Source organism: Stenella coeruleoalba (genome assembly GCF_951394435.1).
Source record: "Stenella coeruleoalba genome assembly, chromosome: 7".
Lineage (NCBI taxonomy): Eukaryota > Metazoa > Chordata > Mammalia > Artiodactyla > Delphinidae > Stenella > Stenella coeruleoalba.
Genome location: NC_137153.1, coordinates 110,061,002 through 110,084,872, shown reverse-complemented (window position 1 = coordinate 110,084,872; position 23,871 = coordinate 110,061,002). Strand labels below are relative to the sequence as shown.

General features: G+C 57.0%; 1 protein-coding gene across 11 annotated transcripts in view; it reads right to left on the bottom strand.

Annotated features, from left to right (window-relative positions):
* Positions 1-23,871, bottom strand: part of DAB2IP (DAB2 interacting protein) — a 194,296-nt gene that overhangs the window by 40,421 nt on the left and 130,004 nt on the right. For 2 of the 11 annotated variants that reach the window (XM_079927241.1, XM_079927240.1), the window contains exon 1: positions 5,617-6,660. The exons of the other annotated variants lie outside the window; for them this stretch is intronic. In XM_079927241.1, the coding sequence (XP_079783367.1) occupies positions 5,617-5,783 (167 nt within the window). In that variant the 5' untranslated portion in view covers positions 5,784-6,660. Of the gene's footprint in view, positions 1-5,616; positions 6,661-23,871 lie in introns of those variants that run through there. 11 annotated transcript variants of the gene reach the window in all.

Here is a 23,871-nt window from a genome sequence, read left to right as displayed (position 1 = left end):
TTCTTTCCTGGCCTCCCTCACCCCAACCTCCGCTCAGGCCATCAGGTCACTCACCATCCCTCAGTGCGGCCACCAGGCTCTCCAGGCCCAGGCCAGCCACCCCGCTGCCCGCTGTCCCCCACCGGGCCCAGCCAGTCCGGCCCTGCTCTGGTCTTAGACATACCATTCCAGCCCTGTCCGCTGGGACTGATCATAGCTAGTCAAACAAAGGCTAAGTTCCAACTCTCAGTAATGTGCTTTTAAAGGGCCAGTGTCCCACTTGGGTTGCTGGGGACTTAAAGACACACCTCTCTTTTTCTGTACAGGAAACAAGACAGCAAAAACCCAAAAATCCCTCAAAAGTCATGATCAGATTAGAGGCCTTGGGAAGATTTTAGACAAAACGCACGATAGTAAAAATCCGAATTTCATCTGAAGAACCCCCAAAACCCCAAAACAAGGAGGCTACAGCTCAAGAATAAGAGTGGGAAGGGCAGAGTTTTTAAGCACTCGCAACGGGCCGGCACAGCACTCAGCACTTCACAGCAGCATCTCATTACTCCTCACAACCACACCACAAGACAGGCAGCAGCTGGACTCATCTTACGGAGGAGGAAGAGGAGGAGGAAGATGCGGCGGGCAGAGGCTCCTGACTCGCCCAGGACGGCACAGGGCGGCCCCGCCAGGGCCCAGCCACGTGAGGTCAGCCAAAGCCAGGATTCTTCTCCCACCTGCTCCCTCTAGAGGCCCCTCCCGTTCCATATCGACTAGCATCTTGCCTTCAAATACGCAGGTGAGGAGGAGGAATCATTTGTCGCAGGTGCCCAAACACTGGGCTTTCAGTCTAGGCCTCAAAACCTTGTGAGGTGGGTTCTACTCTTTCCCCCTTCTCACAGATGAGAAGATTGGAAATCATGAGGCACAGGAAAGGCAAGGAGAGGGAGGAGAAAAGAGGGGGTCCGCAGCCCCTGCAGGGGTGGGGCATCCAACAGCCAGGCCCTCGTCCCTTCCCAAACAGGCTCTACAGTCAGAGGGGGCAGGTAAGGGAGCCGTCCTTCCAACCTCAGGGTTCAGGCAAGCAGACCAAGGTCCAAAGGAAGGGAAGAGGCGGGGCTGCAGGGATGGGGGCTCTCCTGGGGCCCCTAGGCTCCAAGGGTGGGCAGGGGAGAGGAAAGGAGAGACGTGACGGCCTGGGCCTCAGTACCTGGGCTAGCAAGCCCTGCAAGAAAGATGGGTCACTTCCGGGCACCAGGAGTGGTTGGGCAGCCCATAGGTGCTGTACAGCCATCCTATCAGAAAGGCCAAGGCCAGGCGGAGTCCTCAGACCTAACTCTGCAGGGGCCAGGTCATCCAAGGGTTTACCACCCTCGGTACGCTTCTTTGGAGCCTAGCAGTCAAGTAAGTCTGAAGCCATGTAGCCTGGTGGTTAAGAACATGAGCTCTGAAGCCAGACTGTTCAAATCTGGACTGTGCCACTTGCGACCTTTTGTTCTTGGACAAGTCATGTCACCTCTCTGGGACTGTTTCGCCCTCTGCAATAATAATAGTACTCAGCCTCACGGGCTTGCTGTGAGGAGTCAATGAGTTACAGAACAAAGCCTGGCTTCCAGTGAGCACTTAATAAAGACCGGCAGGTTTAGCTACGGTGAAGGACGCTGCCCCAGGATATGCTGGGAGACACAAAGTGGGAAACTAGCTTCCTGGGTAGTGACCCTGGGAAAGTCACATCTTTCTCTGGGCCGCAGTCTATTTCTGTAAAGAGGGGGTCCAACTGGGGCCCTCGGTGACTACCAGGCAAGACCGCCCTCTAGCATGTCCCAGATGCCCACTGTCCTCCAGAAGCATCCAGGTCATAAGGCCATAAAGGCTGAGAAAGGCTGGGCTGTAGCCTGAATTCTTTGCAACATAAAAACAGCCTGACTCTGGCCCACCCCACCCCCCAGGCTAACTGGGGTCTGCTGGGTAGGGAGAGGGTGCAAGGGCGCAAAACCACATGGCCTGTCAGGAGGCAGCATAAGGCATCACCTCTCCAGGTAGAGCCCAGCCCCACCCAGGCAGCTCTGGACCTCAGTCTCCCCACTCCCTAGTGAGGGGCGGGCCCTCGCCTCCTCAGGTGTCTCCCAGGGGACTTGCTGCAGCTGAGCTGGCTTTCCATATTGCCAAGTTTAGCAGCCGTGCAAGCCCTGCGGCATAAAGAGCCTCCCAGAAGCTGTGGGCTCCCTGGGCCCCAAGAGTCCCCAGAGCTTGATCAAGTTCAAGGTCTGCCTCTTTCCATCTTCCTGGAGCCTAAAGCAACTGGTGTGTGTGCTGGGGGAGGGGGAGGGGGGAAGGGGGAGAGACGAGCACTGGAGGAAACGGGCTAGGAGGCAGGAGGCATGCCTTGCAGCCCCAGCAGAGCACATGGCCACTATTCCTGAGGGGCAGTGGGGGACCAGGCCCCTTACACCCACCATCACCTCCTCATCTATAGGGTTAATCAGTCAGTCAGGAGTGGCGTGATTGGGAGGTCTGCGGGGCTGAGTGGCAATTCTTGTTGTGTTCCTTAGCAACTGTGGGACTTTGGGCAAGTTCTTCCACTTTCCTGAAGCTCAGTTTCTTCAGGTACAAAATGAGGAAATACACTATCCTCGGAAGATAACAGGTGTAAAAACACTGGTTAACCAGGTGCAGAGAAAGCATTTAACAAAACCACTGGGGAACCCAAAGACTCAAATATCTGGGTGTCACTCATTCAACAGGAGCATTAGAGCTTAGGCTGTCCCCAACCCTACACTGTCTCCCCAATAAGCCAAACACATTCTAACCCGCACCCTGACCCCACCGCACGGCCAAGCACTGCGGGGAGGTCAAGGTCCCAGCTACCCAAATATTCTGAAATAGACCTCGGACTTCTCCGGAGGCCAAACACACCAAGGAACCTTCCAGAGCAAAGCCACCGGTGCAGACCAAGTCCCGCTCTCACCTCTGGGAAGGGCGGAAGGGCCCTCTGAGGAAAGCCAGGTGCACAGTGCTCTTCCTTAGGCGCCCCGGACTCAGAGAGATGGGGCAGGGAGTGGGGAGCACAGGGCTGGGTGACTGCAAGAGCGGAAAGCGAGCCCTCCAAGGAGAGAGGGAGACAGAGCTCAGAGAGCTACTGAAGACCACTGCGGGGGGCGGGGGCGCCCAATCCAGCCCTCCCCAGTGCGGATCTCTAGGGATTCCGCTCAGAGGCTCCTGATGCAGGCCCAAGGCAGGGGCCCACTGCTGGTGCACGGGGACCAGGACCCGGGACGTGTGAGCCCTCACCTGACCCTCCTCGGCTTCCCGGACGGGCCGCTCGCCCTGCGCTTCTCAGGCCCTGCCGCCTCCTCTTCTACTCACTTCCTTTCTACTCAACACACCTGGCCTGACCCCAGTGCTCCTCCCAAAGGTCTTCGTGTGACCAAAGCCAACCACAGTTCCTGTCCTCTCCGTACTCAACAGGACAGCTAGTTCCCTCCCTGAAACCCAGGCCACCACCCCCTCTGAGGTGCCTCCCCTCCCTCCCAGGCCACTGCCCTGCTTTCCCAGTACCGCACCACCTTTCCACCAGGTGCTGGAGTTTCTCAGGCTCTGACGTGGGTGCACTCTCCTTCAGTAAAACACTCTCCTTTGGTGATCGCATCCACGCCTTAGCTTTAAGCACCTCCAGGGCTCAAGACTCCGAAGTTTCTATCCCAGCCCTCCCCTCCTCTGCGCTCCAGACTCACATATCTAGATGCTGACGCCTCACAGAACCTCAAGTCTGAAATGTCCAAAGCGGAGCTTTGTCTCAGCAGCTTAAGCCAGGAGTCTCAGAAGCCAGCCACCCTCCCTTTCCTTGGCCCCCAGAACCCAATCCATCGGCAAATCCTACCGCTACAGCCTCTAAAATCTCACACCTGTCCACGCCTCTTCACCGGCCTTACCCCGCCTCCCCACCCAGGAGTCAGAGGGACTCTTTAGAAAGGCAAATCAGATTATTTAAGTCCTGGGCTAAAAACCCTCCAGTGACTCCCTACAGCAATTTGAATAAATCCGAACTCCTCCCCAGGGAAAGAAGTCCGGAGAGTACTGGCCTACCCTCTGATCTCATCTGGCAATCCCCCTCCCCCAACTGGAAGCCACTGCTTTCCTGCCCTCGGGGACTTTGCACTCACTGCTCCCTCAGTCAGGAGCTCTAGTTCCACCGCCTTCTCGTAAAGGGTGGCTTCAGGAGGCCGGTGGAGCTCAGTCCTCCCCCAGACCTCCCCCGCCCCGGCTACAACAGGTCCTGCCCCACCCCCATTACTCCCCACGGAAACACTTGGCTGTTTCCTTCACATCATCTTGTTCGTTCAGCCAGCAAATATTTCTTAAGTGCAAACAGTGAGGCAGACACTATTTTAGGCACTGGGAATCCAGGTGCTGAACAAAGCAGACAAAAATCCTGACTGATATCACCCCACCTGGAATTACTGATGTGTTTCTCCACTCACTTCTGATTGCCTGTCTCTCCTGCCAGAAGGGAAGCTCTGTTGTCTTTCTGCATCCTAAGGGAGGGTCTGGCAACAACTCAGTAAGTATTTATGAAATAAACATGCAGAAACAAAGAACAGGTCAGCAAGAGAACCAAACCCAGAAAGACACAAGAAGTCAAGAGCCACGCCTTCGCTGCCTTAAAGCAGACGCCTCTCACTACCCCAGGGTCTCAGGTGAGCAGGAAGGCTTCTGTGACACCCCAACCCTCCTAGGGGACAGACTAGATGCACAGTGGCAGCTGGTTAACCGTGGAGAAGAGGCATGACTGCAGGCATGCGCGGTCAGGGAGGGCTCCTAGAGAGGTGAATCTGAACACGGCCAAGCCCCACCCCGCCCCCCAAACCTAGGGAGAGGCAGGAAAACAAATTTGTGTTTTAGAGCTCTGATGTTCTTTGGTCGAGTAGAAAACAAGGAAAAAACCTGGCTCCAAAAAACCCTTTACTTTTTATTAGTGTCTGGATCAATAAAAGTTTTGGGATTAAAGCTTCCCTCCTGCAGTACTAACCGTCAGAGAGACAGCCTAGGATTATTAAATCTGTCTCCAAGAGGCAGCGGCTAGGAGCCCCCGCGGCTTCACCCTGCTCCTCACCTGCGCTGGGAGGCCCAGGCTAAGCGGACAGTAGCCCGAGGGCCCTCGCTGGCTCCTCAGCTTGGGGTCAAAGGCCCCTCCTCACAGCCCACCTTGCCAACCCCACCAGCTCCCTGGGCCTAGATCTCCTTCCCCACAGCTTTGCCTGCCTGCTTCCACCTCCTTGGTCCTCCGCTCACTGGGCTTCTCTCTACCCGGATCCCGAAGACTTGAAGCTCCCGGGAGGGCTGGGCCTGGTTCCCAGGAGGGAGGAGCCAGTTAAGCAACCCGGCCCCCACCTTCCCCCTTCCTTCCAAGCCGGTGGGGGTCTCCCATTCTTCCCCCGAGGCCAACGTGAAAACCAGGCTGCTCGGGAGGGGCTGTGGGGCCTCAACAAGGCCCTGGCCGGAGAGTGGGTGGGCTCCCAGGGCTGGGCCCCCTTGGAGAAACAGCTCCACACCCTCCAGCCTCCACCCACAGCCATCGAGGTGCCCACCCACAGGGCAAGAAGTTTCCTGCACCCCCTTCCCCAGGCAGAGCCACCCACAGACCTTGGCGGTGGGATAGGCCTCTGGGCTGACCCTGGTCTGGGCACCAGGGGCCTGGGAGCCAGATCTGGCTTTCGAGGACGGCCGGGTCTCCACAGAGCAGCTCCTCCGGCCCGGCCCAGGATCTTGCCGAGGTTATCACCGAGGAGTCCGAGGCCACAGAGGCCCATTTCTGAGGATGGCAGGCACCCAGGTGCCTCTCCTGGCCAGATCGGGGGATCTCTCAGTCCAGGCCAGCATCTAAGAGGTGTGACCAGGCAGGTTTCCCCTTCCCGCAAAGCACGTGCTGACTCTGTCTTCCAAGTTGAAATTTCAGAAACGACTTAAAAAACACATCGGTGACAACTCTAGAGGTTTCCGGGTCCTCCACGGAACAAGCGGAAAATTACAGTCTTCCATACAGGTAATCACATGGCACAAACTCCAGGTCCAAGCAGTCTAGAAAGACGCACTTCCAACCACGAGCAGGTCGCCCGCCAAAGGCACCTGGGCGGGGTGCGGGCCCTGGGACCGAGCTCCCGGTCCGGGAGGCTGGAACAAGGCTCGCAGAGGAATCTCAGGCTCCTCCCCAAAGCGCTGACTCCGCCCAGGGTCATAAGCCGCCCGAGTCCCGCCTCCGGGCCTTTGCACCTGCCGTTCCCCCTGCTTGGCCCTGGCTCTAGGCCAAGCTGGTTTCTCCTCTCTCATTCTGCTCTCAGATCAATTGTCGCGCGCGTCCTAGTAGAGGTCGTTCTAACCAAAGGAGTAACTTCCACCGCCACCCCAAGTTATCACTCAACTTCACTTTCCTCATGGTACTGATCTGAAAGCTTGAGCCCCCTCCTCCTCCCACCTGGAGAACGTCCGGGCCTGTTCACCTGGTAGGCCCGGCACACCTCGGGCCAGTGCCTGGCACAAAGTAGGCACTAACAGATGTCCTGATCGAATACTAGTGTCCTTATGGCTGGCCTGAGACAGGCCGGCCAAAGCTAAGTGGGAGCTGGGGTGACCGAAAGACTCGGGGGCGCGCCAAAACCAACTCTCCCGCATCCGGCTCCTGGAGCGTTCCAGGCTCCGACCCCGCGGCGCCGCGCCCCTCACGCTCCAGGCCGGAAGCGGCTGACTCCGCCCCCCGAAGCCCCGCCCCCACCCCACCCCAAGCCGCTGGCCCTGCCTTCCCAGGCCCGGCGGCAGGGGACATTCCGCGGCCAGCTGCCCCCAGCTGCAACCGCTTTACGCCCCAACCCGCCGCTGTGCTCCGGATGCGGGCGGGGACGAGGCCCGGCCCACTCCCCACTGCCCGCGGAGGACCCGCCGGAGTTCGTCGGGCTCAGAGCAGCAGTCCCGAGGCTCCCACCGCTCCCACCCTCTCGAGGGCCAGTACCCTCCCTCTCCCGCACTTCCATTCGGACATTTAAAAAATGCGAACAGAAACGGAGGTGTAGACAGAGCCGGGGATTTGCCTACTACGGTCACCCGCTCAAACGGGGCTCCCGACTCTCTGCACCGACTCCTTGGAGCTAGACCTTTTGGGAATGGGTTCAAGCTCCCTCTCAGGGCGGTTGTTCTCTTGTATCCGGGGCTGGGCCAGCAGGACAGAGGGGGAATGTTAACTGCCGGAGGGAAGAGACAAGGGGGTGAGCTGCGCAGGTCTGTGAATGCTACAGGACGACAGGGGCAGTCAGACCCAGGAGCCCAAATGCTGCCCCACCCGCTGGCCTGGGGGGTTCATCCTTGGGTCACCCTGACAGGGCCCTTACTGAACTGAAAATCCCTCTGGGAAAGGCACACCCAGCCACCCTGACATTTTCGCCTGGGGTTACCCGCTTTGCCATCCTTCTTGAAAAGCCACAGCAATGTTTTCCAAGTATTGAGCCTCTACCACACACAGGGAATCACACACCTCCCTTAACAGCCACCACCTGGAGGGGCTAATCAAAGTAGACTGGCTGCTGCATAACTTTCTGGTGCAACTGGAGTATGGAATCCAATCCCTCCATGTAAATATGGATAAACAGGCCGGTGGGAGAACAGCGCCCCTGCCTGGGGTCCTGCCTACTCCATAGCCTCTACACCAGAGGCTCACAAGCCCCAGTTCAGCCCATGGTAATTTCAGCCTGCTCCAGACCCTCAGCAACAACTGAGCTCCTATTAAGTGCCAGACTGTCAGGCACCTACTGTGTGCAGGTAGGTAGCACTCTGGCTGGGGCACCTGCAGGGCTGAGGAAGAGGTCTGACTGTAACCCCACAGCAGCCCCCAACCTGGGAAGTAACTCACTCCGTCCCCTGCTGTGTCCTTCCTTGGGCTCAGCTCTGTTCTGAGCACAGGTGAACCTGACCACAGGTAATCCAACAAAACCTGCCCCCCCTCCATCTGCATCTGCTCACACCCCCAAAGCCCAGAGAACTCTTAGCCAGAGGTGCACTTATGGTGGTGGTTCCCTTCCTTCCGAGGTGAGGTTTCCCCTCGCAGCTTCATCTGGGTCTATCCAATATCTTAATAAAATTTCAAAACAGGGGAGAGGTGAGGCCATAGTCACCAAGGGAGGCCCTAGGGCAGAAGCCCCTTTGGCTCCCAGAGCATCCAAGGCACCTGAGATGGAGGGGACAGAGCCCATCTCCGAGCACTCCTCCAGGGCGCAGGCCCCAAGCAGGCCTCCCACTTGAACTCAATAATAGCAATAAACAGGTAAGGCAGATACTGTAACCACTTTACAAATGAAGAAATCAAGTCTAGAGAAGCTCAATCACTTGCACAAGTTGGCCCAGCCACATCTGAAAGTACAATAGATGTGCCTCGCCCCAGACAGCCGTTTGTACCTATTTACTGGTCCCCTCTTACCTTCCTCTAATTCTAATACCCCCTCCTCCAGGGAGCCTTCCCAGATTTCCCCCAGGCAGGAAGCCACCCCCACTGGTTGATCCACACAGTTCTAATATCTTTCTATAACAAAATAGGCCCCTGTGACAGGACCTCTCCCTCTGCATGACAGCTGTCACAGGAGGGGGGTCACAAGCTAAAAAGAAACGAGCCTGTTATCTGGGGTTCAGAAGATGTACTAACCAGCTATTTGACCTTGAATAAGGTGCTTCCTCCTTACCCTTCTAGCCTCAGCTCAGGGGACTGCATAACCTCTTGCAAGCTGCTTTCAGAGCCATCTTGAATAATATGTGAAAGGGAGTGAGAACACAGTGAGCGTCCTTGGAATTTCAGAAACTGACCCCGTGACTCCTGGTTCCAGTGCCCCCAGTGACCAGGTCTCCCGAATCATTAGGCCCCACCCACCCACTGCACACTCCTCACCTTCACACACACCCCCACCAGCCAGCCACAGGCCCTCTTCAGCTCTTCCCCAGGCATCCCTGCCCCCTCTCATGGCTATGCCTCTGCTCCCACTGACCTCCCCTCCTGCACCCATCTCCAATTCTCATTCACCTTTCAAGGCCCAGCTCAACTGCCCCACCTCAGGGAAGCCTTTCCCAGTGTCCCCAGGCCCAGGAAGTATGTGATCTCTCCCTCTCTTCCTGAATTCCCAGTCCTCCCTCCCTTTCTCCTGGGTCCTGCTGCCTGTCCTGTCAGGCCCTCCTTGGGGTCTATTCATCTCTGGTTCTTCAAGTCCGAGGACTCAGTTAATGTGTGATGGACCTCTTCTCCCAAAAGCTCAGGGCCCAGACGTCTCATGACCTTTCAGATCTGAAGGTGTCTCACCAACTGGGCCAGGCCCTGTGGGAGACTCTAGAACCTACCTTCCTCAAGGAGCTTCCCATTTCCTGGGGTACAAGGGAGCCAGTCCCAAGACTGTCAAGGAGCACTTCCAGGCAATGCTTGTATATCCCCTCGGGGAGAGAGATGCATCCTGGGAGGGAGGACCTTTCTTGTGACCACAGCACTCTCCTTTCCAGAGGCTGTGTAGAGGACAGAGGCCCTTTGTGGCCTTCCCAGAACTGCCTCAGCCAGAGGAGGGCGCTGCTGTAACCCACTGCCTCCATCCAGGTGAGTCTGCAGGCCAGAAGCAGGCACAAGACCGGAGAGGGATGCCCCGCAGAGGACAGTCAGCCCCAGGCCCTGGCTGTTCGTGGACAAGGGCTTTTGAAGAGACCACTGCTGTACTCAGCTGAAGCTGAGAAACAAACTTGGTATTAGACGGAGGGCCAACTCTGGGTAGCGGTTTCAATGTGCCCCAGCTGTTAATTTATGTGAACACATCTATGCTTGTGTGGTTTTATCATCACCAACAAGCAACAAATGTGTCCTGGCACCTGCTATGTGCCAGGCCCAGTGCTAGGTATTTTACATATATTACCTTCTTAATCTTCCAAAGAGCCACAAGCTGTGGGTATCTACAGGCATATTTTACTAAAATGAAGCTGAAGCACAGAGAGGTTGGAAAAGTTGCTCGAGGTCACACAGCTAGTTTCTGGTAGGAGCTGCAATTCCAGGCCCCTCAGGAATCTGGCCGCAGCCTGACTTACTGGCCTGAGCTGCCAGCACTCACCATTCCAGAGCCTCTGTTCTCCCTCCCCACCCCTCAAGTTCCCCACTCCCTTTGTTTTGTGCCATGGGTGGGGGGCGGGTTGGGAGGGTGTTAATGTACATTGTCAGCCTGCAGCCTCCCAACTCCCTCCCCCTCTCCACCTGCTCAGACCCCCCCCCCCCATAGGCCGGCTGGGCTCCGGCCCTCTGGCTGCCTCCCCACACCAGCCTGGCTGCATCTACCCCATCTGCCAGGCCCCCAACCACTGTCTTGTGGTAATGACTTCAGCTGGCAGAGAATCCTAGAAGCTTTCCCCCCCACGGCGACGTTGACACACGTTCACTCAAAAACCGTAATGTTTCCATCAAAGCATTTAGGGGGAGTAAATTCCTACCCATGTGACGCCTCCTGGGAAAAACACAGAGTAAATTTACTCAACAGGCAATGAGACACGGTCAGCACTTCTCTTTCTTGGTTGTCACGGTGCCAAGTCCTGGGCAACAACCCGCGTGGTGTTCCAGGACCTGAGCGCTATCAAGGGGCGAGGGGAGGGGACGGTTCCGGTTCTCGAGCCTGTGACTGCTGCCCTGGCTGCACAGGACGCTGGGTCAGTTTGTGATCAAGACTCCCTCATCCCTAAGCCCCTCCCCAGAGACTCCAGGGCTACTCCCTGAGCTCCCACCAGAGCCCGGCTTCTGTGTCTCTGGCTGGGCCACCTACTGCCCAGGCCCCAAGCCCTGTCGCCACAGCCACTACCCCACCAGGTTTACACCAGGCCAAGGTCACACGCGACCCCTGAAGTCACAACTCTGAAAGGTCAGGGACTACAAACCTCCCTGAACCATCCCCTTAACCCTGCCCCAACCCCTGGAACTGGCGATGGGGATGCAGGGGGGAGGCCCTGCCCCACCTCCAGGCTCTAACGCTGCCAAAAGGGGAGGTACAACGCCAGGCACTGGGACCTTGGGTTCCTAACTCATCCCAGCTCCACCACTGGGAACTGGAATAACCGTGAGGCCGGAGCAGCAGAGAAGATGGAGGAAGTGAGGCGAGGCCCACAGGCCACCGCCCTGTCTGCACTTCTCCATGTAAGCAGACAGCAATTCTGCAACAAGACGGCGCTTACGACCCTTCCCATGATCCCCCAGAGCCCCGCTCTTAGAGGTTCCCTGCTTCTAGGGAGTGGAGCGCAAGCGTCTGATTTGATTTTCTCCACGTTTTCTGAGAATCTGTTGCAGCACTGCCGTGTCTGACACTACTGGCCTCCGCTCCGTGATGTGCGTCGGGGGGAGGCATCACTATTCCCATTTTACAGATGGGAAAACAGGCCACCAAGGTTAAACATCCAGTCCAAGGCCACACATCCAGACAGGGAGTGACACCAGGACACAGGCAGGTCAACAAGACACGTGGTCTCTGCCCTCAAGAAGTTGGCAGCCCGGTGGGGGAGGGGTGCGTACAGCCATTAGCGCCAAACAAAAACACACTTACCAGGCCGTGGGCCCCGAGGAAGCCGCGCAAGTATCCAGGGCAGGGCCTGGCCCCACAGAGGACCTAAAATGACGGCAGGAACAGTTCCGGTTTGGGGGTAAGGAATTGGGAAAGGCTTCACGGAGAGGAGGGCATCCCAGTAGAGCCTCCTCCTGAGATCTGGGACCCCCACCAAGCTCTGTCCCTGGCACACCGTGCAAGGGAAGGAGTGTGGACAGACGGGTTAACTGGGGGCAGGACCCTGGCACACTGTGTCACGTTTACATCGTGACTGCCTGGCCCCAGGAGGTGTGTCAAGTTCTTTGCCTCATTTACAAGACAGGGAGACAGAAGTGCAGAGCAGTCAAGTACTCTGCTCCCAGTAACACGACTAGTAAGGTCCCTGTCGGCTAGTAAGGTCCCTGTCGTGTCTGGCTCAAGGCCTGCCTTTCCAGCAAGCACTTCATTTCTCTGGGTGTCTGTTTGCTCATCTGTAAGGCACTCCACTGTCAGAATCGCCTCCACTGCAGACTGCAGCTGGGCAGCCTAGGTTTGGAAGGTGGTAGCCATGTGATTCTAGACCCCGCTCCTGCAGCCTGTTGGGTGAACGAGCAGAGGGGGCTCCCCTCCTTCAGAGTCAAGTTTTCCAAGGAACAGCCACCAATAACGGAGTTCTAACTGGTGAGCCTGGTGGCACGGAGCCCAGCAACACAGCCAGTGGGTGCTGCTGTCGCAGGGGAAAGAGCTGAGCACAGCAAATATAGCCGCTGACCCAATTCAGTTCCATTCTGTCTTCCAGAAAATAATTGAGTTTAAATGAATAGGCTTCCCATGTCCCCTCTGGTCTCGGGGAGGGTAGAAAAGGAGAGGGGGAGACAGGAACACTTCCCTGGGTTCACGGTTAGTTATTTTTGAGTCATTAGGCCTGTGAAAGGTTTCCTTCTTGCCTTGGCAGACAGTGGAGTTGGACATGGCTGGGAGGCAGCGAGGTAGAGTGAAAACCACACAAGGTGGACGGTGAGGATGGAGGTTTAAGGCCTAGCTGACAACAGCCTTGTGGAGTGGCCCACTCGGATCCCAGGCTCGTCATCTCTAGAATGCGAACCCTATCCCCCCACACACCCCTCCCAGGATCACTGGGAAGAGCTAGTGCAGGCTAAGCAAACTCGAAGGCCTTCTGGGGAGTAAAAGGAGTCTGAGATGAACTGCAGAGGCTGGTTCTCTGCCCTGCAGGAATACAGTCACAACGCTGCCACATCTGTTTGTTCAAGAAAAGCCAGAAATCCAGAATTTTCTGGTGAATGTTGAAGGTGAATGTTTTGGGAGTGCTTAAATATGGGGCACTGATTTTTTTTTAAAAGCACCAAAAAACACCTTTCACCCTCCCAGACCAAATGAAACCTGCCTGTGGGCTACACATGGCCACGAGCCACCCATGTGCAACCTCTGACTTAGTGACAACACGTGTAAAGCCAGTTAGGACATGCTGGTGTCCTCCCATCTGTTTACTGTCTCATAATTTTCTTTGGCAGTGAGGCCAAGCCCAGCCCTGCTTGAGTGGGAGAGGCGAGGGACACCATCCTTTCAAGACCTCAGGGGAGGCTGAGGGGCCGCTTCCCCGCGCCCCCCGCCCCCCCACACACACACTGTGGGCAGGTAGGTGGGGACGCGGGGCTGGCTTTACCCCAGAAGTTAGAGATCCTGGGTTCGCCTCCTGAACAGCCCTCAATAACCTGTTAGGGTCTCAGCTTCCTCTTCAGCAGAAACGGGGGCGTTTCTGAGAGGACCAAACGAGAAAGATAGAGTGAGCCTGTGTGTCAAGTCTCCCCAGAGAAGGAGTGCCGCGGGGTGGAAGCAGCGCGAGAGTTAGCGAGACCTCGGGTCTCTTCCCCCACTGCCAGCTCGTGGCTGTGTGCGCCCAGGGAAGTTACCTAACCTCTCTGTACCTCAGTTTCATCCTCTATACACAGGAGATAAGAATCTCTGGGACACAGAGCTGTGGTGAAGATTAAATGAGATGATGACTGTCAAGTGCCTGGTAGGATGCCCCACACGTAGCAAGGGGGCAAAAAATGATAGGCATTATTATCATCGTTCTTGTTATCTTTAGTGAAAAGCATGCCAGAGAATTCTGACTGGGTGATTACAATAATGTAGCACAGCTTGGCAAACTTGTTGTTAACAGATGAGGCCACCTCTAATTAGCACGATCATTCCATATGCAAATGGCGTGGCTGAGATGCTGGAGCTGGTGTCCTTTGAAGTGTGCTGAATAATCCCCTCCCCTGGCCGCCTGCCCTCCCCAAAGCTTGTTTACACTATTAATTTCATTAGCAAACATCTTTTTAATAAAGCAAGACAGAAAGCCAAACTAGTATATATACAAATCAAGGAGGTTTAAAACCATTTGACCCCTGCTGCCCACTGTGGGGGGGTGGGGGGGCTCTCTGTGGAGGCCCGCGCCCCACCTGGAATTGTTTCTGGGGGCCCATCCTCAGGCTCCTCGGTCAGCTGAAGACCTCCACTAACTGGCTCCCCTCCGATATGCAGAGCTGGGGAGAGGGGGCTTGGGGGTGTGTTTGGCATGGGGCAGGCACTGTATTGGGGGAGAAGAGATTCATAGCAGCTTTAATATGACTACTGAGTTCCCTAAGAGCCGGGACATAGCATAGCAGGCATATCATCATACCCATTTTACATCTGAGAAAACCCAGTCCCAAAGAGATTTACGGTGTAATTTGCCCAATGTTACATAAATATTAAGTTGCAGAACTGGATTCAAACTTGGGTCAGGCCAGTCTACCACCTCTGGAGTCTGTTCTTCTGGCTCTGCCTTGAAACTGTACTTCGAATCTCCCTGGAGAGGACACAGTAAGTTAATAATCCAAAAGTGATTGCAGAGCCTTCTTACTGAGAGGGACCATCAGAGACTGACCCAGGTTCTGAATTGAAAAACCGGAGGCTCAGAGGTCCTGTATGTCCCCTACATACGAACCTTCGAGGTGCAAACTTTCCAAGATTTGAACGTGCATTTGCATGTGGCATTTGCACGTCCAATCACATAAGTTAGTGCATGTGCCTGGCGTACACTGTCACGTGCGTGCCTCCTCTGCCAAGTGGTTGTGCTTTTGTGTACAGTACTGTATAGCGTATAGTACTACAGTATCTTTATTTCAAGCCCAGGATGTCCGGAAGCAAGTGCAAAAGCAGCAGTGAGGTAGCTGGTACTACTGTACTTCTCAAGCTACTGTACTGTTAAGACTAAATATGTTTTAATTTTTTGTGTTTTTTATGTATTATTTGTGTGAAAAGTATTATAAACCTATTACAGTACAGTACTATATAGCCGATTGTGTTAGTTGAGTACCTAGGCTAACTCTGTTGGACTTACGAACAAACTGGACTTGCGAACACGCTCTCGGAACGGCACTCTTTCGTATGTAGGGAACTCACTGTCATTTGCCCACAGTCCCACAGGCAGAAAGGAGAAGAGCCTAGAACCCAGAGCCTCCGGCCCCAGGGAGGCTGCTTTTACATTGAGATCTTTACACACAAGACAATTCAACAATCGTCCTCCCTCTAAATAGTTGCGCCTCAGTATCTTAACCATGCCTGTATCCCCTGGGTCCAACACAGACCCAAGAAGACAAAAGACGCTCAGGAAATGTTTGCTAAGCTGAACTGTTTTCTTACCACAAAAGACAATGCCGAACAGCTGGGACAGTGAAGGCGTATGACGGAAGATGGGTGGTGCTTAGGGCAAGGGAGAGAGCGGACCATCCTCAGCTTGGGAAGGGCCCCTTTCAAAGCATTTCCCTGCTGGATGTCCGCTCAAGAGGCAGGCAGTTACTTGACCCTCGATATTGAAAGAAATGAAAATATAAGTCTTAACAGATGTGTTAGCCCCTCACATGCCCCTGCCAGCTCAGGCCACCATAATGCCTTTTCTCATTCCTTCTTTCCTTGGCCCCTGAAATTGAGGCTGGGAGAGATGAGTGACTTGCCTGAGGTCTGGGAGCAGTGAAGACTAGGACCCACACTTCTCTGCTCCTTCAACCAGGCTCTCCCCACCTCCACCTGCTGGCTCTCCCATCACCCCTCCCAACTCCCCACCTGTGGCTCTTAGGAACCTAAGGGAGCCTTGATAATGACGGTGAACATAATCACCCTCCCCCGGCCCCTACCCCACGGCCACCTCTGCCACAGCTAAGCAGACTGGGCACCTCCTACGTGTGGACACTCTGCTAAGCCCTTCCCCTTAAAAACCAATAACCCTCACACATACCCTGGGAAGCAGGTACAACGAGTGTCCCATTAATAGAGATGGAGAGTGAAGTTCGGACAAGTTAAGCAACGTGCTCAAGGCTCTGGAGCTGGATTCAGGCAGGCAGTCTCACTCAGGGGCCTGTTACATATGGTGGGGCCCGGGGAACCCCCAGATGGGGAGCTGGCGGGGGTCCCCCCACCTCCACGTCCTGGCTGGGAGTGTGACACAGTGTATTCCCACTCACAGCACTACATCCTGCCAGGGGTCATTCAACCCCTCGCCCTGCCTCCAGACAAGCTTGTAAATGAGCCTGCAGTGGGGATGGGCTTCGGGGACTGAGGTTCAGCTGCCCAAGCCCAGACAACGTTCTTCAGAGACCCCCCTAAGGCCCCGCCCTCACTGCCTCCTGGCGGGGTAGGGGCTGGGGCTCCTGGCAGTATGGGGGAGGGGGCAAGGAGCCCCTCCCCCTTGAAGAGAAAGGCAAAAGGGGGCCAGGCCCTCAACCGCCAGCTTGTTCCTCCTCCTTCCAGGCCCCCTCCCACAGGCAGGGAGCTGCCTCGAAATCAGGCCCCGGCTCCTCTTCAAATCCTTCCTGCTCCCAGGCACCTCCAGGATCGAGTCCTGCCTTCCCGCCATCTTCCACTCTATCCCCTGCCACCCCCCAGGCCGACGCACATCCCACGTGGCCAGCGACACATGCCGCCAGGCCCACCAGCAAGCCCTTCCCTCCTCTCCCCAAGGAAGCCCGCCACCAGCCTTCACTTCCGCCCTGTGGCCCAACCACCAGCTCTGAGGAGCGTCCCTGAGCCCCAGGGGGGCTCTCACTCCCTTCCCTGTCCACCCACAGCCCCTCTGCAGTAGGGTCTGTTCACCTCCTCCTCCAGCAGGCGTCCCTGAGGGCAGAGACTGGGTGTGACCGCCCTGCCCGCAGCGCAGTGTGTGCCCAGGCTCCTAGAATTTGCTGCACTGGGTGGGCCAGGGTCCGTGAGCCCAGATCTAAGGGTGACCACTGAAAGGGGAGTCTCTTGGAGGCAGACCTGACCACAAGCCCCCCGATCAGGTCAGGCCAGGGCCCACCAGCCGGCTCTCCCAACCCCATTCATTAGGGGAATATGGACGGTGCCAGGCCCAATCTTTCCACGGACGCTGCACGATGGCTGTGTTGAGAATCACAGGAGATGAAGTCATTGCTCCCAGAAACAGGCTGATTAAGAAGACATGACGACAACGCAAACAGCAAGGCTGGACACACACACACACAGACACACACACACACAGACACACACACTCTCTCTCTCTCTCTCTCTCTCTCTCTCTCTCTCTCTGTCTCTCTGTCTCTGTCTCACCGTGTGTTTCTCCACCCTGGGAAGCCGGGCCAGGCCTGAGCTCCTCTTGGAAGCAGAGATCATGCCAGGAACCAGAGCCAGCGCAGGGAGCCTGGACTTGGGCCACACACTGGTCCTGGGAGCTGTGGTGCCCCACGGCACTCTCCTCAGGGACTCCCTGGCTGGGGCGCCCTGTCCTGACCTGCACTGAAGTCCCCGACCTGCCCCCGGGCCCTCTCAGACCCTCCAGTTCCTTTTCTCACTCCCTCCTCGGCTCCACCCCTCATCTCTTCCCGGGATCTTCCCATACGCCCCCTTTTTGGCCCCTCACAACTCTGTCCTCTCCTGCGGGCACGCCTGACTAGATTCTGAGGAGGTGGGAGCTTCTACTGGCTAAGACAGGGCTCTGGGCTACAGACACTGGGCAACAGTCCCAAACAGGAGCCAGGGCTGGGGGCTTGAGGCTTCCGGGCCAGGAGTTTCAACAAGCCCAAGTCTCTTGCTGCAGCTGTGTGACCGTGAACTAGTCAGTCCACCTCTCTGAGCTTATCTTCCTCATCTATAAAAGGCAAATAGCAAAGCACCTAGGTCACGGAGTAAGATTAAATGAAACGTGTCGATTTGTTCATTCACCAACCTTGTGTCAGGCCCTGTTCTAAGGGCTGGAGACACACTGGGGAACAGAACAGCAATGCCCTGCTCCCCTGGGGCCTACAGCCTAGCGTGGGAGAATCACACAAATGTGTACGATCGTATCAGGGGAACTCAAGTACTAAGAGGGAACTCACAGGAGGGGAGGGTCCAGGCTAGAGGGGAGGAGGCGGCTGGGTTTGACAGTGTGGCTGGATGAAGTGGGGGCAGGCCACAGACATCTGGGCAAAGAGTGACCCAGGGAGAGGGAACAACAGCAAAGATCCAGGGCTGGGGGCCTGCAGGGGTGCAGGGCGGGGACGAGGCAGGAGGTAAGATCAGCAAGGCAGGCAGGAGCTGCCCATGCGGGGCCAGGGGAAGGGCGAGGCGCCCGCGGGGTGTACTGTTTAAAGACTGCGCTGGCAGACGGCAGACTGAAGGGGAGCGAGGTCAGAGGTGGAGACCAGCCTAGGGGTCGGCCTCAGGTCCAGGTGGGAGGTGACAGAGGCCTGGACTTGGTGGTGGTATGTGAGGCGCTCGGCACGTGCCTGTCACAAAGTGAATCCTCAGTGTTCGTTCCTCTTGTCCCTGGCCTCGTCACCATCAACACCCTCGTCACCCCTCACACTGGCCAGGGTTCCGCTGGTCCCAAAGCTGAGGGGCTGTCAGGCAGACCCCAGCAGAGCCCTGTGGGGCGGGCAGGGCTCCTCACCCCGTTTTACGGGTGACCAAGCTCCTTGCTTGAGGTCTCCAGAGCAATGACAGGCGGGGCCAGCACTCTTGCCCTCCCCCGCCCCACCCAGGGCCCGTCCTCACAGGCTGCGTCCCAATCCACACAGGCCTCCCCTGGGGAAAACACTAGACTCCGCACAACAACAGCGCCCATGTTTGCATGTCACAGGTTTCCGAGTTCTTTCCTGTCTACGTTCTCACTTGCTGAGAGGGAGGTACTTCAGGCCCCTCCACGTGAGGTTCTAGGGCTGAGAAAGCACCCTGGAATCTTAGCTTTCTGAGCCCAGGCAAACACTCCCTGAGGGCCGGGTTCCAGGGCCTCTGCACGGCGGCCTGCCCAGCCCAAGAGAGCCCCAGGAAGAGACATGCACGCACCTCTCCACCCCAGGCTGTTACCACAGCTGACTCCTGTCCCTGTCCCCAGGGCCGGGCACAGGTGAGCAAAAACAGAAAACTCAATCCCAAAGGTCCCCTGGGGAGTCCTGTCTGCAAGAGAAGCCTGGAGTCAGCCAGCCAGCAGGCCTCCTTCCCTCTCTCACCCACCACCTCTGAGTTTGGGCGAAGCTGCTAGGAAACGACCATCCCTCTCCCCTCCCCACCGTGGAGCCACCAGGAGAGCCACGCTGCCCCCAGAGCTGTGGGGACAGGGATGGGACGAAGGGAGTGAGCTGGGAGGGAGGGGGTCTGCGGAACCTGGGGAGCAGCCAGCCTTCCTCCGCTCCCCTCTCTACTGGCCAAGGCGGTAAGACTGATAAGCTCTACAGCACGCTCTCAAGCACAGAGACATCGATAAGGTTTTATAAGCCACAGAAAAAGCCCCGCGAGCCACGGTCAGCAGTGGTTTGGGAGAGGGGTCTGGGGTGGCAGTGGTGTGGAAGGAGAGAGGGCACTTTTGCTTCACACTCCTCCATGATGGCTGGAATTTGGTACTCTGCGCCTGTGTTTTTAACCACCTTTACGTTAAAAAGAAGACTTTAAAGTAAAGTGAAGTGAACGAGAAGGCATTTGGCGAGGAACCTGGCACGCGCTGGCACCTGTTCCTCTGGAAGGCACGTGCCTGCCTCACACCTCTTTTCTTCCTCGCGGGCCTCGCCCAAGCCAGCTGCCGCCAGCCGCCCTGCATGCCCAGAGGGGACACAGCCAGGCTGGGAGGTGGGAGGGCTGGACACTGGCCACCAACCCCCCCGCTTCAGACACACACGTGTGGGGATCGCAGGGTCACCGCCCCTCATCCCTGACCGCCCCACCCCCTCTGCTGCCTTGCTCGCCTCAGCACAGGCCCCGGGGGTGGACCCTGCCACTGTCCATGTCCGGCTACTCCCTCAGCCCCCGGCCACGCTGGGCTTCCATCATGCGTGTGTCTCTGGCCCTGCACACAGCAGGTGCTCGATGAGAGCTTGCTGGACGAATCGCTGGTGAGCAGTTGGAAAGAAACTCAAAAATGGATATGGGGGGAGTGGCCGACAGGGGGGAGAAGCAGAAAAGTTACGCTTGAACAGGAAGACACCCAGAGAGGCTTTGGCCAGAGCAGTTCAAACTCTCAGAAGAATGCAGGACCCCTGCAGGGGGGCGGGGGGGGGTGAGCCCCCTTCGGGACGTTTAGACCTTCCTGTAGACCTTCCTGTGCCCGAAGGAGCTGCAGAGCCAGCAGGAGAACAAATGCAAAGGACTGGGGGAGGTCACAGCCTCACGGACACACAGGCAGATGGGCAGCCCCCCAAAAGCTGTGTAGTTACACCTTTGCTAAAGGTCAGGATACCCTGTGTCCCAGGGCTTTCTCTAAAATACTTATGACCTTTCTTCCCTGACCAAAGCCTCTCATTCGCTGTGACAGTGCCGGGCAGAAGCACCGGGCCAGAGGCAGGCGACACAGCTGAGCAGGCTCACGGTGGCCCGGGTCAGGCCCGCCATGTATCTGCTCGTCCAGGGCAGCCCTCAGCCAGGCATGCCGGGCTTCCACCACCGCGCGTGGCCCCATCCGTCCTGCCGCTCCAGTCCCCTCTGCTCCAGTCCCAACGGTCCTAAAAAATGGTCCTGCAGATTCCTGCAGCCACACCTCTGCCCAGGTGGCTTCCCCCCAGGAGGCCATGCCTACTCCCCACTGCCCATCTGGATTTTATCCAACCTTTAGGATAAAGATTTCTAACTAAAGAATACTTGGTCGACACTCATGTTTTGTTTAGCCCACACAGTGTTTGACATTTTTAAGTTTTGAATCAACTGCCAACATTTAAAGATGTGAAATTTCAAAATGTTACCCAAAACCCTCTAGACTTCTGGCTTTTCTTATAAGTCCAAAGGCCCAGTGCCATGGCGCAGGGGCTGCTGCCTCCTCAGCAGGACACACCCGCTCCAGACTGCTGGCATCCACCACATCTGCACCAGCTTCAGCCGGGGGTTCCCGCGCGGCAGCCTGCAGGACAGGGGCAGGGCCCACCACACATCTCCCAGGGACGTGCCCAGCACCTGGAGGCACACAGTAGGGGCTTGCTTACTGTGCGTGGAATCATGAACAGAGAGGCACTGCCTCGGCCTCACCCTGCCCGGACCCCCTGACTGCTGTCGGCCTCCCTGCGGGACCCAAGCTAGGACAGAACGGTGCTCCTCGGTCCTGGGTCCCCCTCCCACAGCTGGGCACACCTGCAGTGGGACACTGGGGCTGCAACAAGATCCTCATATCAATATCTGATCTTTGCTTCAGAAGCCGTGTCTTCTAGAACCCAGCCAAAGGAAGAGTAGAGCTCCTAGCATCTCCCCGCCTTCAATCAAAGTGGCAGGATTCCAAGCTGGCCCACAGACACTGATCCCCAGGACTTTTATTAAACTGAAAAGGAGAAATTCGGCAGCAGGAACTAACAAAGCCAGGCGTCCTCGATGCCCGCCTGCAGGAGGCCTGCCCCCCTTTGAAGCAGGTAGCCAGCTCTTCCCTTTTTCTGGGTTTTCAAGGTCAGAGTCACATTGGCAGCAAGTGCTCTCTTTGTTCTCCTGCCTCTGACTTACCCCAAACACAGTCACTGTCCCCAACAACCAGGTCCTCAGCAGTGGCAAAGGACGGTCTTGCTCCTGCTGGGGGCGGCGGGGGGGGGAGCAGTGAGAGCCAGCCAGGCACTGGCCGTGTCCACTGGGGCCCTGCTTCCCGGGAAACGGCATCTCTGTGGGCCTGGCTTCCCTGCCAGCTTGGGAGCACCCTCTCTGATCCACAGTGCCATGCTCGATAGAGGCTGATGGGAGAGGAACAGCTGACGGCCCCCAGAGTGTGCTCCCAGCCTGGGGAGCGGGCACCCACCAGGAGAATGGGCTCGTCCGAGCTCTGCCCCTCGCTGGCTGATGCTGTGACCTCAGGCTACCTGCTTCCTCTCTCTGAGCTCTGGTTTCCTCATTTGGAAAACGGGGAAATAAATACCTGATCCCGAACAACTGCCCTCCTAGTGGGACCCAGAGGAGCTTATGAATCACAAGGTGCCATGCCGAAGTTCATTACCCCAGCGCCCGGCACAGCACCCAGCACGAAGTCGGTGCTCAAGGCATCGTTCGTGGTGCAGACGTTTATTGGGCCCCTGCACCGCTCCAGGATGCATGCAAGGTACCTGGGCCCAGGACGAAGGCCTGCCTGTGCATGGGAGGGCTACCCTTCAATGGGGCCCGCAGACAACTGTCATGCCATGAAAACTGCCAGGAAATAAGGATCGGGATGCCGTGAGACCCACGGGGGCGGGGTCCCGGTCTCCTTGAGGTGGGGTGAGAGACCCAGGTCTTACAAGAGCGCCACCTCGTGGCTGCCAGGCCGCAGAGGCCAAAGTTGAGGGCGGCCCAGCTCTAGGCTGCCTGGCACTCTACCCACTTCCCAACAGCCTAGCTTAAACAGAGCTGCCAGGTGTGGTGAGCAACCCAATTCTCCCGTGTGCATGCACACATCAGTGCCGTGCACACCCGGACACGTGTGCCAGGGAACTAACGGTGACACAGTACCTACGTGGGCCAGACCCCGTGCCATGCCTTTTACGTACACTCTCTTAGTGGCCCCCAACACCTGCTAGGGGAGTGGTTAAAATAATACAGACTCATGGACCCCACCCCCAGAGAGGTGATGCCGCCCCATCCCCAAAAGGCAGCGCTCATCAGAGCCTGGAGAGTCGCAGCGCCTGAGGTCCCCATTATGGCTGTGCCCCTTACCAGCCCGTGAAACCTGGGTCAAGTTCACCAAACCTCTCAGCACACAGTCTCCCCATCTCTCAGGTCCCTGTGAGCATTACGAGACAAAGCACCTGGTGCAGACGGAATGCTCATCCTCACGCCCATCCTCCGCCTAATCCACACCCCCCAACACACACACACACACACACACACACACGCACGCACACACGCGCGCGCACGGCCAGGACCCAGCTCGCGCCCAGCTCACCTCTCTGTCTCCTCCGCTCCTTCCCTGCTGCTTCTGCTCCTCTGAACTGCTTCCCACTCCCCTAATGCTCCAAGCCCTTTCACCTCCCAGGGCAGCCCCAGGTCCCAAGAGGACACGAAGGTTCTAGGCCTTGAGCACTGGGCTCACTCAAGGGGCTGCCTAACTGCCCTTCTCCCCTCTTTGACATCTGATGAACGCGTCCTCTTTCAAGCCTCAGCTCCTGCCACTTCAATGAAGCCCTCCCTGATTCCTTGAGAACAGACCCAACTCCTGTCCAGCCCCTGGCGGAGAAGTGCAGAGAGAAGGGAGCAAAGCCTCCAACTCCGTGCTTGCCCCTGGGTGCACTCCTTCCTCACTCCTGGCGTCAGCTTCCCTGCCTGTGAAGGGATCTCTGAGACGTCTCATTCTAAGCCCCCAGAATGAGCTCGCTCACAGGCTCTATCTGGGGGTGGGGAGAGCATCTCCAGGTTCACCCCAAGGTTGTGGAAGGCTGGGAAGGAGCTAGACTCAGCCTTGTTCTCCGCGGGAGGACAGGACAAGTACAGTTCAAGAGACCCCAGGCAGCGTCCTCAAGAGGCCTCGCTTGCAACTGGGGGGAGCAGACCCAATAACGAAGCACAGAGGACGCGGAGCAAAGGGAGGTCCACCTGGGACTGGGGGAAGGGGATCAGGGCAGGCTTCAGGCAGAAGCAGCTAAGGCTTGAAAGACAGGACCAAAGTAAGAAAGAGCAGGGGGTAGAGGAGGATTCCAGACCAAGGGAACATGAGACGGAAACCATGACACAGTGATGGCGAATGTATCTCACTGCTACTCCGCATGTCTCAAGGCGCTTGGCTCAGCATTTAGCTACAAGTCTCATTTATTCCTCTCAACCACCTTCGAGATAGGAATTGCTAATATCTCTGTTTCACAGAGTTAAGCAAGTTCCCCAAAGTCACAGTACTGTGGAGTGGTGGAGCTGGGATGCGAACCCAGGC